Here is a 16,857-nt window from a genome sequence, read left to right as displayed (position 1 = left end):
TAAGATAGAATAGATGTCGGCTTGTCTGAGTGTTTGGAATTTGTGTGCTTCCGGATAATGGACAAACATGTGAAAACGTATTTCTGAGCATCTGTGTGTATATAGTAGTCATTGTGGCTGTGGACTTGTGTGTGTTTATGGGAACTGAGGGTTTGTACTGCCAATATAATTGTAGGGTACTGTAGGAAACAAACAAACCAGTTGTACCAGTGCACAATTGTCACAGTAAGTGTATGTGTCAAGCCCTGCAGCTGTGGTATCTGTGTGGAATTGATGAGCCTCTGCTGTAAGATGGTATCTGCACACATGCCCGCATGGAGGATTGGGAGTGGCTCAGAGCTGTAACGCGTCTCAAGCGAGATGTGTGCCCTGTGGGTGACAGAGAGACAATGCGTAAAATCCCAGGAATGTATGAATACTGAAATGCCGTGTGTCGCATGGGTGTAAATATGTAACCAGGAGAATACACATACTCTGTGGCGTCTATGTGAATTTATGGACTTGTGTGTATGCGTATGATTTGGGGGGAGGCCACGTGCGCATATATGTGCTTGTATAATGGTGGGCCTGCGGGGCGGCGGGTGAAGATCTTGAAAGATTAGGACCAAGGCGGGGTTGTGTGAGGCCTGAGGTCCTTCTCCACAGAGTAATTACTTTCTCTACCCGCACGCGGAGCCGCGGGACCCCGAGGAGCCGCGGCTGAATTGGGCGTCGGGCTCTCCCTCCCCGCGAGCCTCCGGCTCCGCGCTCGGCCCAACCCCAGCGCTGCTGGCGCCAGGCGCCCGGGAGAGCGGCGAGTTTCCAGCCGCCTCGAGCAGCAAACAAGCACCTCCCTCCCCCCACGCACCTCTAGGGCCCACAGCCCTGCCGAGCTCCCGCAAGGGGAACCGGCTCTGGACTAAGTGTTTGTCCGCTTCTCCCCTGCAGCGCCCCCATCCCATCCATGTATTCCCTGGCACACGGGAGGAATACCGCATCTCCAATCGCTACCTGACCCCCAGGAAAATCGTTCTCTGGGCCTCACTTTTCCCATCTGTACAATGAGCGAGTTGACCTTTCTTCCTGTACCTCTGGGCCGCTGAGTGTGCCAGACACGTAACTGGGAGTCAATAAGTACTTGTTGACGAAATGGGTAAAGGAATGACTTCACCCTCTAAAAAGAGCAGTCGTGTATTTCTCTTCTTTCCCCCTCACCGCCGCGTTGCTTTTGAGGGAACCGCACACTTCCCCTACCCCAGCTAGGGAAGGGGCTTGGATGGGTAAGGTTGATGAGGATGGAGGGACCAGGCAGGAGGACGTCAGTGGGGGAGCTACCCGTCGGGAGGGTAAGGCAGAGAACCCCAGCCGCAGGCGCGGCCACCCTGGGCTTCCCAGGTCCCGCCGCCAGCCCAGGGAAAAGCCCCTGCGGACAGAATCGGACCGGCCGGGAACTGCCCTGGCCGGGAGCGGAAGCAGGGAAGGTCTGCGCGCCAGGACCGCGTCTCCGCGCCTGTGGGTGTGAGATGCCGGACGTTGGGTTTCTCACCCTGCGTAGGTGAGCTGCGCTAAGAGTGGTCTCCTGGGTGTGTGTTTACCGCCGAACCTTCTCAAGCGGTGGTGGTGACCTGCATGGAGTGACCCAATGTAGCCGAACTCTGGACCCTCGCGGGGAGGAAACTGCCTCTGGGTCCGCGCGTCGGGCCTTTGGACTGGATGAGGCGCCCGGGAGACGAGAAGAGTGGGTCTCAGGCCCTGGAGCTCGGGACAAACTGGTAAAGGCCTGTGAGCTTGGAGCCTGCCTCGCCGCATTCTCCTATCACCCGTTGTCCCTGGCTTCTTAGGGGGTGGGTGGCCTCCTGCGAGGTAGAACACAGGACTTGGCCAGAGGTGGCGGGTGCTCTTGGGGGTGCAGGAACGGCTGCAGTCCCAGCGGATGGGCCAGTGACTAAAGGCTGCGGGTGCTTAGGGACGAACTAGGGACCTACCCTGTGTGCAGCCACGCACACAGATGGGAGCTTAGGCCTGGAATTCCTACTTTGGATTCTGGAGGGTCTGAAAACAAGAACCCTTCTTTTCTCTGCGCCTCAGTTTCCCTATCTGTACAATCTAGGTGAAGGCCTTTCCCCTCTACCATTCTAGCGATTCTAGATTCCTTTCCTTGCGCCCAGGGGAGGGGGTGGCAGACGCGGTCCTGGGCGTTGACAGGCCTGTGGCTCAAGTACGGAGCCCTCGCCTCGCTCCAAGCCCGGAACTGCGGGAGGGGGAGGGGCGAAGGCGGGGCCGCCTCCCTGTCCCCTCAGGCGGCCTAGAGTCTAGTGGCGCTAGCAGAGCTTAAAACCAGGGACCGCCACCCCCCTTCCCCCCGCCCCGCCCCCCTGCCATTGGCTCCAGGGAGAGGTTGACATCAAAGCCGCGGCCTTATATAAGCCAGACCCTCAAGGGGAGGCCGCAGAAGGGTTAAACAGGGCTCTAGACCTCCTCGTCCTCGCCTGCGACAGAAAGAGGCAGGAAGTCGGCGGGCTGCGCGTCTCATCTTCAGCCTTGCCCAAGAATCTCTCAAAGCCGGTGCCCGCCAGAGCGCCGCCCCAGAGCCCACGGGTGGGCCCGGCAGTCTCTGGGGCGCATGGGGCGGCGCTAATCGGGCTGGCGGCGCAGGCCAGGGGCCGCTCCAATATGAACCTCGTGGGCAGCTACGCACACCATCACCACCATCACCACCATCACCACCCGCACCCCGCGCACCCCATGCTCCACGAGCCCTTCCTCTTTGGTCCTGCCTCGCGCTGTCACCAGGAGCGGCCCTACTTCCAGAGCTGGCTGCTGAGCCCCGCAGACTCTGCCCCGGACTTCCCCGCTGGAGGGCCACCTCCCACAGCCGCAGCAGCCGCCGCCTCCTACGGTCCGGACGCGAGGCCCGGCCAGAGCCCCGGGCGGCTGGAGGCACTTGGCGGCCGCCTGGGCCGGCGGAAAGGCTCAGGACCCAAGAAGGAGCGGAGGCGCACAGAGAGCATTAACAGCGCGTTCGCCGAGCTGCGCGAGTGCATCCCCAATGTGCCGGCGGACACCAAGCTCTCCAAGATCAAGACTCTGCGCCTGGCCACCAGCTACATCGCCTACCTGATGGACGTGCTGGCCAAGGACGCACAGGCCGGCGACCCTGAGGCCTTCAAGGCCGAACTCAAGAAGGCGGACGGCGGCCGCGAGAGCAAGCGGAAAAGAGAGCTGGTAAGGCCGGGGGTCTGTGCGCCCTAGCGAAGGGCATGGGCACGGTGAGCACCCGCGGGCCAAGTGCGAAAGGGGAAGAGGCTGCGTTGTGGTGCCTGCGATTTTGAGAGGCTGTGGGGAGTTCTGAGATGGTTGAAATATAGGGTGATGTGCGTGAAGGGAGGCACATTCGTCCTTGAAGTGATTTGTGATATGGAGAGCATTTGTAAGACGGTGAATAAGGACAGAATCTTAACCCTTTTTTACCGGGTCATAGGGTCTCTTAAAATTGGAAGATTCAGACCAGGAGAAAATGCACACATAATGCTTCGCTTCCAGTTGCAAGGGGTCCCCGATTCATCTCCCCACTTTGCTGGAAGCCAGGTTAAGAATGCTCTAGGATTTCGTAGTTTTCATTTGCCTGAATGTGAATGTATGCATATGGGCTCAGCTACTGTTTTCAAAGGGCCTTTGCTGGAGAGGTTGGTCTACTTCTGTCATTGTACAGATAGGGAAACTGAGGCTCAGAGCCCGGTAAGAGGGGAAGGCCACCTAGTAGAGGACTTATTAACTCGCGTTTACTCCCTGTCCAGAGCACAGTTTCACCGCTCCACCTCCCCGAGGGTGGTTTTGAGGACCACCTTGGCGGTTTTGTGTACAAACTCACACAAGCAAGTCACTCGCTTCTTTGGCTTTGGAGGTGGTGATCCCTACTTGGCTTTCTCTGGCCTCTCCAATGAGGTGACCCTTTTTGGAGCTTGGTTCCGCTGGCCCAAGGCTCTGGGACCACTGAAGAGAGTGGTTTCCAGGCTAGTGAACTGAACTAGTTTCTCTAGGTTGGTGTGCTCAGGACCGAGGCATGTTGGAATTGACTAGAGAGCTCCCCGGGTTTTATCTGACCCACACAGGGCTGTGGTAAACTAGGGAGATCACCTAGGGAGACAGAAAGACCGGAGTCGCAGAATCTCTAAACCGCTGCCCTGGGCTGGGGGTGATGCAGGCCTGGGCAGGGCGGCACCTCCTTGGAAGCAGTTATTGGGCATATCCCCACCCCCAGCATATCTCAGCCTCCTTCAAGTAGTGGGAAGGGGGGTGCTGACGGCCCCCCTACCCCTCCTTTCACATAGCCTTCCGAGAGCCCAGTCCCAGAGCCAGTTGGAGGGACCCAACCCTGTATCCGGGCCCAGGCACTAAACTAGGTCGGAAAGCAGTGTGACACGTCGGGGGGAAGCACATCCTCCCTTTGTCACCATAAAGCCAAACCTACCAGCACCAGAGGCAGAAAATTCTCATCGCCAAACCCCTAGAAGCTGCCCAGCCCAACCGGGCCCCGGGAACTCAGCGCATAAAGGCAAATTTATGAGCCTGTTTGCCTATTTTGCAAACAGAAATTCGTCACTTATTTAAAGGCTCCCAGTTACTGCTCCCGACACCTTTCATCCCCACCCCACTTTTACCCCACACCCTGGCGACTGGAGCAGAAACATTAAAACCTGTCTCTCTCGCCTCTTTTCTTGTGTGTGTCCTCTGGCAGCAGCAGCACGAAGGCTTTCCTCCTGCCCTGGGCCCGGGCGAGAAGAGGATTAAAGGGCGCACAGGCTGGCCGCAGCAAGTCTGGGCGCTGGAGTTAAACCAGTGAGCGGAGGCCCACGCCGAGGACCCCGCCACGGCTGCCCGACCCTGGAGTTCCGGGAAAAGAGGAAGGCTGTGGCGAGTGCCAGGCCCTGGGTGCCAGGGGCTTGTAGGGGAGCATACTGCCCAGCCTTGATTGCGAGCAGGCAGGTCACTGGCCGCAACTACACACTTGGATCACACGTGCAATGTCATTTGAAATTGTTTTTAATACATGAAGAGAAAGAGAAATATATATATAACCACCCCCACCCCCCACCCCCACCCCCACCCCACGGCAACCGGCAACCGAGAGGGCGGCACTTGGCTGCATGATTGGAGAAGGAGAGACTGCAGGACCCAAACGTGCTAAGATGTACCCTTCCAACCCTTCTGGGGCGAATTTAGAACCCCTAACGCCTTCCCCACTACGCTCTCTGGCTCTCTTTCTCACTCTCTTCTCAGCTTCAAGTCAAAACCCTCTATGGGCTCTCCTTCCTAATTAAAATGCAATAAGAGGAATCAATAGTTTTCTGCCAGGGAAAGAGAACCAAACCAGGAAGACGGAGGGCTGCCTTTGTTGTTCTTCTCCCTCAGACGTGATGTTTTTATTTTATTTTTGTCACTGCACTCCCTTCTTAGTTCCGAGGGAAATGTTCTTTCTTTACTTTTCTTTCCTTCCAGCTTTCGTTCTTTTTTCTTTCCTCTTTTTTCCTTTCTCTTTTCTTTCTTTCCCTCCCCTTTCCTTCCTTCCCTCCTTCCTTCCTAAATAAAAGCTTTTCCCTATGTTGAAAAGTTTTTATGGATTTAAACTACCTACCGTGCCTGCTGAGCTCAGGTGTTTGTTTATCCCCCATCCTCACCCTTTTTCTACCTCAAATCTGTATGACCAGTCACCGTCCCTTTCCTTTGCCAAAGCAGTGTCTATGCTTTTGACTAATAAAACATTTTCTGAAATCAGCAGAAGCCTGTGTGATATTTCAGTAGGTATCCCCTCCCGACTCCATCATTTCTGCTGGGTGGAAAGCCTCCTGTTCCTACTTCTCTTTTGATAAACGTCAAACCAAACTAGAAATCAAGTCAAAGGAAGGGAATAGACAAAGGATGTACTCCTGAAACAAGGAGCAAAGTTCTCCTTAGAAGATACTGGGGGGACAGGATAGTTTCTTGGTTTGTTTTTTTGGCTACGCCTGAAGCTTGTGGAAGTTCCCAGGCCAGGGATCAAACTTGTGCCACAGCAGCAATCTGAGCTGCTGTAGTGACAACACCAGATCCTTAACCCACTGAACCACAAGGGAACTCAAGTACAGGATAGCTTTAATGACCCCACAGTAAAGAAAACTGCAAATGAATGAGACACAGAGGAGACCAGCTAGGATTTATGTGGGTCAGTATTTGGGCCTGTCCATGGGATAGTATGCACATCAGTGTCTGCAGGCTGAGGTTTGGGGCTAAAGGGGAGGGGGGGGGGTCTGTCACACAAACGAATGGCAATTCGAGGGCAAGGGACGTTGGGAAGAGGGGAATGCTTTTGGTAATACTTTCACGGATGTGAAATTCTGAGCCTACAATTGCACATGCAATGGTGCAAGAACTCACACAGAGCCCCGTGGCAGGGCAATGAGGGTCTACTTAACACGATCTCAGCACACAGTTTAGGACTCGGCAAGGTGTAGCAGCTTTTATTTTCATACGTAAGTGAGTGAAAAATGCTTGTGAGTGCCTGTGGTCAAAGTGAGGCATTTAGGTTTCTCTCTAGTAACAAAGAGCTCAAGTATTTGTGAGAGTGTATGGATTTGTGCGAATGGATGGGGAAGCGGTTTGTGTAGGCTAATTCGGGCACTTATGCAGGAAAGCCAGCCTCTGTGCCTCCACGTGAGCACCTGTGGCAGGGTGTGGAGATAAAAGTGGGTACATTTAGCAAAAGGCTCGGGTGAGTGCTGGGCCGAACTGGGGCGGGGGGCATGTAGGCGTTTATGTGTCCCTGAATAATAGCATACAGACCAGTTTGGTTTGTGAGGCTCTCTGCTAAGCGCTTTTATGTCTCCTAATAGCTCACACGATCGCCCGAGGGAGTGCACGGTCTGCAGCGCTGGCATACGTCCTCCGCGTGCAGCGCGGGAGGCGCGCGTGTCTCTTGGAGTGTTCTCGCCTGGGGCCGAGAAGGGGCAGCTCCGGAGCCAGGCGTGCTCCAGGCGCCTCGTCTTGGCATTGGGGTGAATACGGGACCCCATTCGTTTGGGCTGTAAACACCCTGGCAGGGCTGAGTGACCACGCGGGCCTTTCCGGACGCGAAGGAGTTAATAAAAGGTGTTTTATGGGCGCGAGGAAACGGGCGGGGGAGGTGTGAGCTTCTCTCTACTCTGACCCCCCTACTTTTTTCTTTATTCCCTCTCGCCACCCGCTGCCAGATCAAACGGGCCGAGATTTAACTAGGGCAACACCTCGCGGTAATGAGCCGTCCGGCACACCCCTCCCCGGCCTCAGTACCTGGCCTGGGGCCCCACGGCCCCTCGGGGAGAAGCAGAAAAGAAAAATCGAGTTTTCTTTTTTTCTTCTCCTTACCAAGAGCTGAGGAGCCCTTTAGAAATGCAGACACGCACGGGGAAACTGAGACAGGGAGCAACCGATTGAGGGCAGCCAGCGCGGAGGGGACCTTTTCTGGATTCGAACCCAGGACTCGAGTTTAATTTACGAACCATTCGCTGGCGCTACGCAGAGCACCCCGCCCGCGACTATTTTTAGCACGACGAAGTATCCTAGGCATGGGAAGAATGCGCACCCGGGTTCTGCTTTTTTGTAGCCAGTGAGAGGAGAGAGGGTACCGAGGGGTACAACGCGCCAAGTTTGGCCTCCTCCGAAAACCCCATCTGGCTGGCGCAGACCCTCTTAGAGAAGACAGCGGGGGAGCCTCGCATTCGGTCCAACCACGCCGGGTCCCGTCTCAATCCTAGCACTCGTGAGCAGGGACAGGGGGCCAGTGCTCGTGGAGGGGCCCGCCCGGACGTCCTCCCATCTCCCCCAAGCCTTACTCCACGCCCAGAACGCCCGCCCGCCCGCCGAGCCCCAGTCCCGGCCCTCCCTCCAGCGGCAAAAACCGAACCCCGGAGCAGAACGGAGTTGCGAGTTGCTCCCGGGGTTTCACAAACCTGCCTGTGTCGTCGTCGTCGTCGGGGCTCCAGATTCGGGGGTCCAGCTCTTCTCCCCGCTCAGGGCTCACAGGCCTCTCACCCGACTTTGGCCCTCCCTCCGTGGAGCAGCCTTAGAGACTGCCTTTTACTTTCTTATTCTCTCCCAGGGTGCAGCGTGCTTAATCAGACACCTACCTCCACCTGGCTGTGGCAGAGAGCGGCGTCATTATTAACTTTGGAGTAAGGACATCTCTCTCTTTTTTCTTAAATCTAGGAGAGAAAATGGAATGATCACTAACTTCACAGTAAATTCCAGGAATTTATGGCAAGGAAATACTGATGTTACGAAACTTTAACTATAGGACTGTTTTACTAGAGAGTGAAAAGTGTGAAAGGACCTCCAAAGTGTGACAATGACAGAACTGGTTAAATAAATCTCTCAGTGGGTTACTATTCAGCCCTTACCAAAAATATGGGAATTGATACGTAGATTGTTCACGATAGAAGTGAGGGGGCACAAAAAAACCCCTCTCCCGTTCCTAAAGACTATCCATAGTGACGGGCTTCACATAAAAATAAATAAATATCATTCATGGAGAAAAAGTGGAAGGATGTACCTCAAAACATTTACACCTCAACCTCTGAGCTGTGGGAATAAGGATAATTTTGAGTTTTCCTCCTGCTTAGCTACGCATATAAAACAATGAATAAGTATTACTTTTGCAATAAAAGATTAAGCTGCAATATCCTTCGAATTTCCCCTGTGGCCACTACTTTAGTAGACTGTTTATTCAACATGCAGCAATTGAGTGCTCACTTTGTGCTAGGCTCTGTGGGTGTAAATAATGAATAAGAAATAATCCTAATAATCACCATCAATTAACATACAATAGTAAATATTTGTCTTGAAGGGTTTATTACTTCCACACAGTACATGTGGCTTTTTCTTACATTTAAAACCTATTAATACATGAAATAATAACAAGTTAAATTTTGTTAAGGAAATTATTTAAGCCTTTAGCATGTGTTATTTCATTTCAGCCTCACAAGGCTTGTATGAGGTTCATACACAGGCAGCTGAGGCTCAGAGCAGTGAAGAACTTTGTTCAAGGTCACATACATGGTAAAAGGCAGGCTGGGCTTGGATCAAAGGGCAGGTCTGTCTGCTTCCAGAGCCCTAGTTTCTCCCTACATCTTGGAGCATCTCGTGTGTGTGTGTGTGTGTGTGTGTGTGTGTGTACGTGCACAAATACAGCCTCTCCTTGTCTGATCTTCTTTGGTCCCCAAAGTAAGTAGAGAACGAGAGAAGGGGGTTTTGAAGGGATCCGGGCGTCTAACTGCAGCCTTCCCCTGGAACCCGCTTCCTCTGCTCTGGCTCAGAGTGGGTCCCATCTGTAAAATGAGGAAGAGGGCTGCTCCTCAACTTCTAGGTTCTTTCCTGACTGTAACACTGGCTGTAAGGACCTACTTTCTGCTGGTGAAAAACTCAGCATGTTGTTCTTTGCAGTCCACAATGTGTGTATAGCGCATTCACCTTTCCACGGTACTTTCACTTCTACAGGCACATGTTTCTCCTTCAAGACGAGAAGGGAGAAGGGCAGGAGTTATGCTTCTCATGGACAGGAGGAGAAAGGAAGACCCTGCAAGGGAAATGAACAGCTCAGGGTCACAAAGCAGTCAAAGACTGAGCTGGGACTCTCTGGCAGTCTGCAGACTGCAGGCCAAGGCTCTCTTGCAAAAGGCTCTGGGACCTTCTTTCTTTTCAGGGAGCCAGCAGTGAAGCTTATGGTTTTTGCTAAATCTTCATAAAGAAACAAAACTAAGAAATCAGCCAGTCTAATTTTTAAATGAAAAGTGACTGCTAAGGAAAAATATGCAGGCTCTAAAGTGTTTGAAACCAGCCTCCTGCTTTAAACCTAATTTGTTTGAAAAAAAATTTTTTTTCAGCCAAGAGAGTTTTTACAGCTGAGCTCTCCCAAACCCATAAAAAACAAGGGTTATATGGGAAATAGTGAACGACTCTTAACTATAATACACAGCGTCTAATGTAAGCAGACATAGACACTATATAAAGCTCCTACAGATGTTATTAAAACAAACAGAAATGCACATTTATCCCCACAGAATAGACAACGGAAGACATCAGACTTTCGAGGAGAAATGTTAAAGCAGCCCCTCACACTGGGACCCCAAAGATCCTTACCCATCGGGGCAATCCCTCTCCCATTTTACTGGAAGGGGAAAAAAGAGCCCGCACGAGGGAGGGACCTGCCCAAGGTCACACGGGGAGTGGCACTTCTTTTCTTCTTGTCTGCTTAACCCCTCTACTTCTGGGGCAGGGTGTGGAATCTGACAGTGCCTAGGAGACCCTGCACAAGTTACTGAACACTGCTGAGCCTCAGTTTCTCATCTCCAAAGTGGCTGAGATCACTGCCCCAACCTCCTGGGGTTTGTGAGGGTCGAATGAGATAAGGCGTGCAGAGCTCTTAGCATGGTGTTGGGGAGCAGACCTACTTAGTGTTTCATTGAATCCTTGCAATAGCCTTGGGAGGCATGGAGGATTTACTTTTGCTTGCCTGTTTTGGAAAGATTGGCACGGAGGTTGCAATGACTTGCCTATGGGCACACAGACAGGGGAGTGGATTCCTGAATCAAAGCACTTACATTCCACATCATTAAGGTAAACCCAGAGCGGCAGGCTGCAGCGCTTGAGTTTTTAAAACTGTCTAAGGTAGTACTCTACAGTAGTATAGTGCTCTTAATCCATGAATATAGTAGTACATTTCTCCTAATGCAAGACATCAATGGGAGCCATGTATGTAAATACAATTTTTCTAGTAGCCACATTAAAAAAATCAAGGAAAACAGGTGAAATTATTATTAAATTTAGTAACATTTTATATTATTTATATGTCTAGTCAACTCAATATGCCTAAAATATAATTTAAGCATGTAGTTAATTATTAATGAGGTATTTTACACCCCCCCCCCTTTTTTTTCATACTGAGCGAAATCAGGCTTAGTTTTATTCATCTTACAGCACATCTCAGTTTGGACCACATTTCAAGCATTTAAAAGCCAGCACACATGGCTAGTGTTACCATTTGGACAGCGTAGGTCTTACAGTTCACATAGCAGAAATATTAAATATGGAGGTTTAGTTAATCATATCAATAAACAGCCACCATTCTGGGGGGTTGGGATGGAAATGTTCTAAAATCAGGTTGTACGAGTATAAAAATAACAAAGGTAATTGAATTATTTAAAAAACTATAAAAAAAATAGCCACTTACTGAGTATTTCCTATGTACCCAGCAGCAGTGCTCAACCTATATTGGCTCATTTACTTGTCCCAACAACCACTGAGGGCATATATATAATTTATTCACAGTCACATGACTATTACGTGGCAGGGCTGGCAGGCAGACCCAGACCCGGCTGGCTCCCAAACCTGCACTTTTAACTGCTGAGTTCCTGGACTTTCAGGGACATCAGCAGGGATATAGGTTGGCTGGCCAGTGAGATGTGGAGTGTCCTGCCCAGGGGTGGGTCCTTGGGTTCCAGATCCAAGGATCCTATGAGTCAGGTGACCACTCATCCTCTTGAGCAGTGTCTAATCTCTAAGATGGGCTAACACTTCCTTTCCTCACCACACTGAACTGTTGTCAGGCAAAAATGGGAAGTTATTTGACAGTGGTTTGAAACGGACAATATAGTATAAGAGACTGGGTGAATGTCAACAGCGAGGTCTGGACTGGCCCACAGGCCTGTACTCACAGCTAGATGAGCTGGCTAGATGAGCTGTGTGACACTGGGCAGGTTTCTTAACCTCTCTGAGTGTTCTTCTGTAAAAGGGAAAGCAGAAGAGCTTGCAGAGACGTTGTGAAGATCCAGCAATGATTACATAATGACTGGGAAACTTTGGCCTGGCCCAGAGTAGGGAGGGGTAAACATGAGCTATTATTACTGCTGAGGCGGTTGGGGTTGGACTCCAGGGCCTGGTTAGGAAGCAACAGGGAATGGCAGGGAAGGTAAAGGGGCCCTGAGAGCCAGCTCTGGCTCAGGGTAGAATTTTAGCAGTCCCAGGGTGGAGTGTGGGAGCTGTCTGTGGGAGTGAGAGACAGTAGTGTGGTGGAAAAAGCATTAGACCCAGAGGTCAAGAGAAGGGGTTTGGCCTACTGTGTGACCTTGGGTACTTCCTGGCTCCCACTCGCCCTTGGTGTCATCTGTAAAATGAGGGGTGGAACCAGAGATCGCTTTCTGCTTCGACTGTCCAGATTTTCACAATGGTTTGAATCAAGGCATTCACCAGACAGGAGCCAAGCACCGGTCAGGGAAAATAACCCTATGCTTTCCTTCAGGTGGCCTGCGGCTGCCACTAAGGGGAGGGCGCCACCTGGTGGCCACGCCCCTCCTCTGTTCAGTGTAGAGAAATTAGCCAAGATTCCAGACTTCCCTAGGCAGTAACCCCAGAGCGCCAGGGCACACTTTTTCTAGCTTTCTTTAGCAGTTCAGAGGAGCAGCGAGGGGGCTCAGAGTTCACAGAGCCAGGAGTCCTGGGCGTGAGGCTAACTCCCAAGCGACATTAGGGTTTTGCAGTCTAAAATCTCTGAGTCTTCCTCCTCTGAAGGTACCTTGGGGCAGGGGTCTTTGGTTTCCCTACTGTGTAAAGTCCAAAATGCATCACACATTTTTTGTTTCTTTGGATAGGAACCACTGAGCAAAACATAATCTCTTGGTAATCCTTCTGTCACTAATGCTCTGGGCTAATGGAATGCAGTGGGCTCTTTCCCCCTCAATGCCCCAGACCACTGGGATCCTGAGTTTCTCTAACAGCTTTTATTACCCTCCCATCCTCTCCACACTGTTCATATTGTATTTCTGTCCATGGTAGAGGCTGCATTGTGCATGGGAGGTCAGGCTGACATGTGTTCAAATTCCGGCTCACTATAAAGTTCTGGTTTTAACTTCTCTGTGGCTCAGTTTTCTCATCTGAAAACTGATCATAGCTTCTTTGCAGGTCTATGTGAGGATTACAACCATGCACCTAATGAATGAACAGCACCTATTCTAGCCCAGTGTCCAGCACCTAGTGGGTGTTTAATAAATAATAGCTATATGGCTGCAGGTATGTCATCCTGACCACTTTTTCATATTCAGTTTTGGAAGTATTCCTGGATAGAAACACGAAGAGTATGCATTTGAAGATGATGTGGGCAACCAGAAAGGAATCGCCCTTACCACTGAAGATGGTAGAACGTCCTTGGACAGTTTAAATTGCCTCATCCAAGTTCAACTTCACCTAGTTGAGCTTCACCCCGTAGGCAGGCTGGAGTCTCTCAGTCTTTGTTCTCTGGGCAGCATTAAGCTTCATTAGATATGATTTCGCTTCAGGCAGTAGCTTACTGACACGGCTGGCTGACCCCTGCCCAGCTGATTGCTCTACTCCCTCTGGGGCCCAGCCTCTTAGATCCTCAGAGGGGTCTGGCCAGGCACAGGTGTCCTTCCTCTGCTCTCTTAGCACAGTGCAATCTTGCTGGTGGCCATGAGCCCTCAGGAGGTCTCATTAGCTGCCTTAGCCAACTTAAGCAAATGTAATGCTAAGCCTTACAGCTTCTCCCAAGATGACATGAGCTCACTATGCCCGGTTTCCTCATCAGAACACAAAAGGCTCCAAGGCTTCTTCATGGATCCTGGGATTTCAGCAGGACTGCTTTCCACCCCTGTCGGGGTATGAACTCCTGTGAAATTCCCAGCTCCTGGAAGATAAAGTCCATTTCCAAATTCCCCCAGCCACCTGGCTCATGGCAGAGCTCAGATATCTTCTTGACCACGTTTCATTGCTGGGTTTGGTTTTTCGTAAGAGCAGGTTTGGTGATGCCAGTCTAAGCTCGTTGCTCTGACATGTGAGGCTTTGCAATGGAATTCCCCTCAACCTGTCTCCTGTCAAAACTTTACTCCTTCAAGGGCCTGCTTAGAAGCCTCTTCTTCCAGGAAGCTCCCTTGATCTTCAGAAAACCCTTTCCTTCCTGACATTTGCCCTTGCTCTGCATCGTAGATACAGATGGAGGATGGCTGCCTATACATGGAGTTGGGAGATAGGTGCTTTGACATGCCTACAGATACGGCCATTGTCACAGATGCAGGCATGTGTGTGTGCAAGTACATGTGTGTGTGCTATTATTCTATTTTACAGGCAAATAAAATAGATAACTGTACACACACACACACACACGCACACACACACACACACTGTAGGTACAGTCTTCCCTTGGTATCCATAGGGGATTGGTTCTAGGACCCCTGCAGATACCAACATCTGTGGCTGCTCAGATCACTCATATAAAATGGCTGGTACATGGGAGTTCCTGTTTTGGGGCAGCAGAAATGAATCTGACTAGTAGCCATGAGGATGCAAGTTCAATCCCTGGCCTCACTCAGTGGGTGGGGGATCCAAAGCTGCCGTGAGCTGTGCTGCAGGTCACAGACACTGCTTGGATCTGACATTGCTGTGGCTGTGGTGTAGGCGGGCAGCTGTAGCTCTGATTCAACCCCTAGCCTGGGAACCTCCGTATGCTGCAGGTGCAGCCCTAAAAAGATAAAATAGATAAAATAAATAAAGTAAAATAAAATAGCTAGTACAGTTAGCATCTTGTAACCTTGGGTTCAGAACCCATGGACCTGGAGGGCCATCTGTATATCTGTATATATACAATGTATACATACAATGTATAGATATGCACATCCACACACATATATACTCATACACATACATGCATCCATATCTGTATTTCTAAACTGATATGAATATCTTCCTGTCATTAAGTATTATTTTATAATTTTGATGTATGTACAATAATTTAAAATCAGTCCCCTATTCTTCGACAATCCTTCACTCTTCTAAACAAAGCTCCTGTGAGAAATCAGCTTATTAGTAGGCAAAAGGGCACAGGAGGCTCTGGTGTCACACTGACCTGGGTTTGACTCACCCCCACCACTTTCTGTGGACCTTGGACAAGCCATTTCACATTCGTCTATAACACAGAATAATTGTACTTACAGTAAAGTCCTTAATGGTGGCCCTGTCACACCGTAAGTGCTCAGTGAAAAAACTACACTAGTCTGGGAAGTGGAAGAGGAGGATCTGCCTTCCCCACTTTGTGACTTTGTACGTTACTATTTCATAGTGTGCGACAAAAACCCACGGAGGTAGCAGATGACCGCCCTCTATTAACAGTAAGGAATGTCCCAACTTAAGGTCGTCTTGTTGTTGTTTCAATTCTCTTAATGTTTTCAACTGGTTTTAGGAATGCGTAACAAACCATGCAAGCAGAGAGTAAGTGATAGGAGAACACTTCAAAAACTGTTTTGCTATTTTACAGTTTTGGTGCAAATGGTTCACGTCTACAATAAACAATTTCGAGAACACCAAGAAAGCAGAAAGCAGAAAGTAAAATTCCAAATCCCACCAACTAGGACTCACCCTGGTTGGCATGTTGGTTGTGGCCTCCTTTTCCTTGCTACCCATGGTGCCCGAGGCAAGCCTGGGTAGGCTCCCGCTGTTTAATACATGTCTGCTGCCCTCAGCCAGGTTGACGTGTTAACGGAGGCGTGCTCCAGCTCTGCCCCTCTTGGCCGACCTCTGACAGTTTCATTAACCCCATTAACTCGCACAGGTGCCTTTACACCTCCTGGGTCTGTTCATCTCTGTTCAGTTCTAGTAAACTAAAATCTGACTGCAAAGCGGGATGTACCTTGTTAACCTCCATTAAACTCTATTATGTTTCCCAACTAGAGTCTCTGACTTCTAGGAATTCCTCATTAAAGTTTACTGAATGCAGTGGACCAGGACGAGGGGAACTCCTGCGGCTGCAAGGCTTCAGCACATAATGTTCCTGACTCTTGACGGCGGAGTTGACAAGTGTCCCCAGGATCAGATGCCCCTTGGATCCAATCCCAGGAGGGCTTTTCATTCTGTGGGCAGTTCCTCAACCTCTCTGAGCCTGCATCTAGCCTCTATAAACTGGAGTTGGTAACAGTTCCTACTTGCTGTGACTGTAGAGAGGTTGGATGCATGGATGCTGCACTTGATGGCTACTGTTCTACCTGGACGTGGAAGAGCCTTATAAACTGAAAAACTGTTGAGTAAACAGAAGATGCGATTCCAGACATTTGTCGTGCCCTCCTACATGCCAGGCACCGTGCTAGGAACCAAAGATTATTTTCATTCTGTTCCTCCCCGCCCCCCACCCCCAAGAGTGAAGATTATCTATTCTGATGATTCATTCGTCTGAATAGTGTCTTTGCAGCTGTGCAAGTCACTACATTTGCTCGGGCTCTCGACTTTCTGAGCCATCTGAGACTGAACACAGCCACACTTTCCCCCTCTGGCCTTAGGGGGTTAGACTCAGTGGTTTCGAAACCTGATGTGCAAATTCCCCAGGAGTTTTTGTAAAAGTAGGTAGGTCTTGCTGGGAATTGCGAACCAGCATTCCTGATGAGGATGAAGCTGCTGGACTGGGAAGCCTCTGGATCAGATTAGTACTTTTCAACTTTATTGAGCTTAAGTCTTACTTGGGAAAATTTTAAAATTTCATATTCCTGAAATTCAGCCCCTGGACTTTTCATGCTGAGAATCTGGGAGGGGAGCCCAGGAACTGGCATAGTGACAGAGTTCTTAGGGGATCTGGATGAGGGTGGAAGGTGGCAAGCGCTGCCTTTCCAAAAGGCTGGGCCTCGACGGATCTAACAGTCAATATTCTAGAGGTCTATTTTGGAAAAAGGTATCTGGTTCCTAGTGGAACTTCTGTCCTAATGCTACTACAGTAAGATGTAGGTTTATCCTTCCATCATGACTGGTCCAAGGAGGTCGACTCCAGCAGAGGCCAGCCAGTTTGTGGGAAGCCTGGTGACAAAGCACCTGTCTGAGGTG

At 50.5% G+C, this 16,857-nt stretch overlaps 1 protein-coding gene and 1 long non-coding RNA gene across 5 annotated transcripts in view; one reads left to right on the top strand and one right to left on the bottom strand.

The window, feature by feature from the left end:
• The window catches only part of LOC125123593 (uncharacterized), a 101,442-nt gene extending 85,944 nt beyond the window's left edge, over nucleotides 1-15,498 (bottom strand). For 2 of the 3 annotated variants that reach the window (XR_007134097.1, XR_007134095.1), the window contains exons 1-3: nucleotides 15,409-15,498; nucleotides 9,460-9,565; nucleotides 7,944-8,195 (exon numbers count right to left, since the gene is read on the bottom strand). This is a non-coding gene — a long non-coding RNA (uncharacterized LOC125123593). The remainder of the gene's footprint in view (nucleotides 1-7,943; nucleotides 8,196-9,459; nucleotides 9,566-15,408) is intronic. The other variant, XR_007134110.1, reaches the window with a different exon arrangement.
• Nucleotides 2,436-5,754, top strand: HAND1 (heart and neural crest derivatives expressed 1). Of its 2 annotated transcripts, none has more exons than XM_047773441.1 (2): nucleotides 2,436-3,204; nucleotides 4,718-5,754. In XM_047773441.1, the coding sequence occupies exons 1-2, from the start codon at nucleotides 2,653-2,655 to the stop codon at nucleotides 4,820-4,822; spliced, it is 657 nt and encodes a 218-aa protein (XP_047629397.1). In that variant the 5' UTR covers nucleotides 2,436-2,652; the 3' UTR covers nucleotides 4,823-5,754. The 2 variants fall into 2 exon arrangements, with proteins under 2 accessions (XP_047629397.1, XP_047629484.1); XM_047773528.1 differs by having other exon boundaries at nucleotides 2,450-3,204; nucleotides 4,721-5,754.
• Nucleotides 15,499-16,857: the final 1,359 nt, after the last annotated feature.

The sequence above is a fragment of the Phacochoerus africanus genome, chromosome 1 (assembly GCF_016906955.1).
Source record: "Phacochoerus africanus isolate WHEZ1 chromosome 1, ROS_Pafr_v1, whole genome shotgun sequence".
In the NCBI taxonomy this organism is placed as follows: Eukaryota; Metazoa; Chordata; class Mammalia; order Artiodactyla; family Suidae; genus Phacochoerus; species Phacochoerus africanus.
The sequence above is the reverse complement of the archived record's forward strand: the minus strand, read 5'-3'. Positions and strand labels throughout refer to the sequence as shown.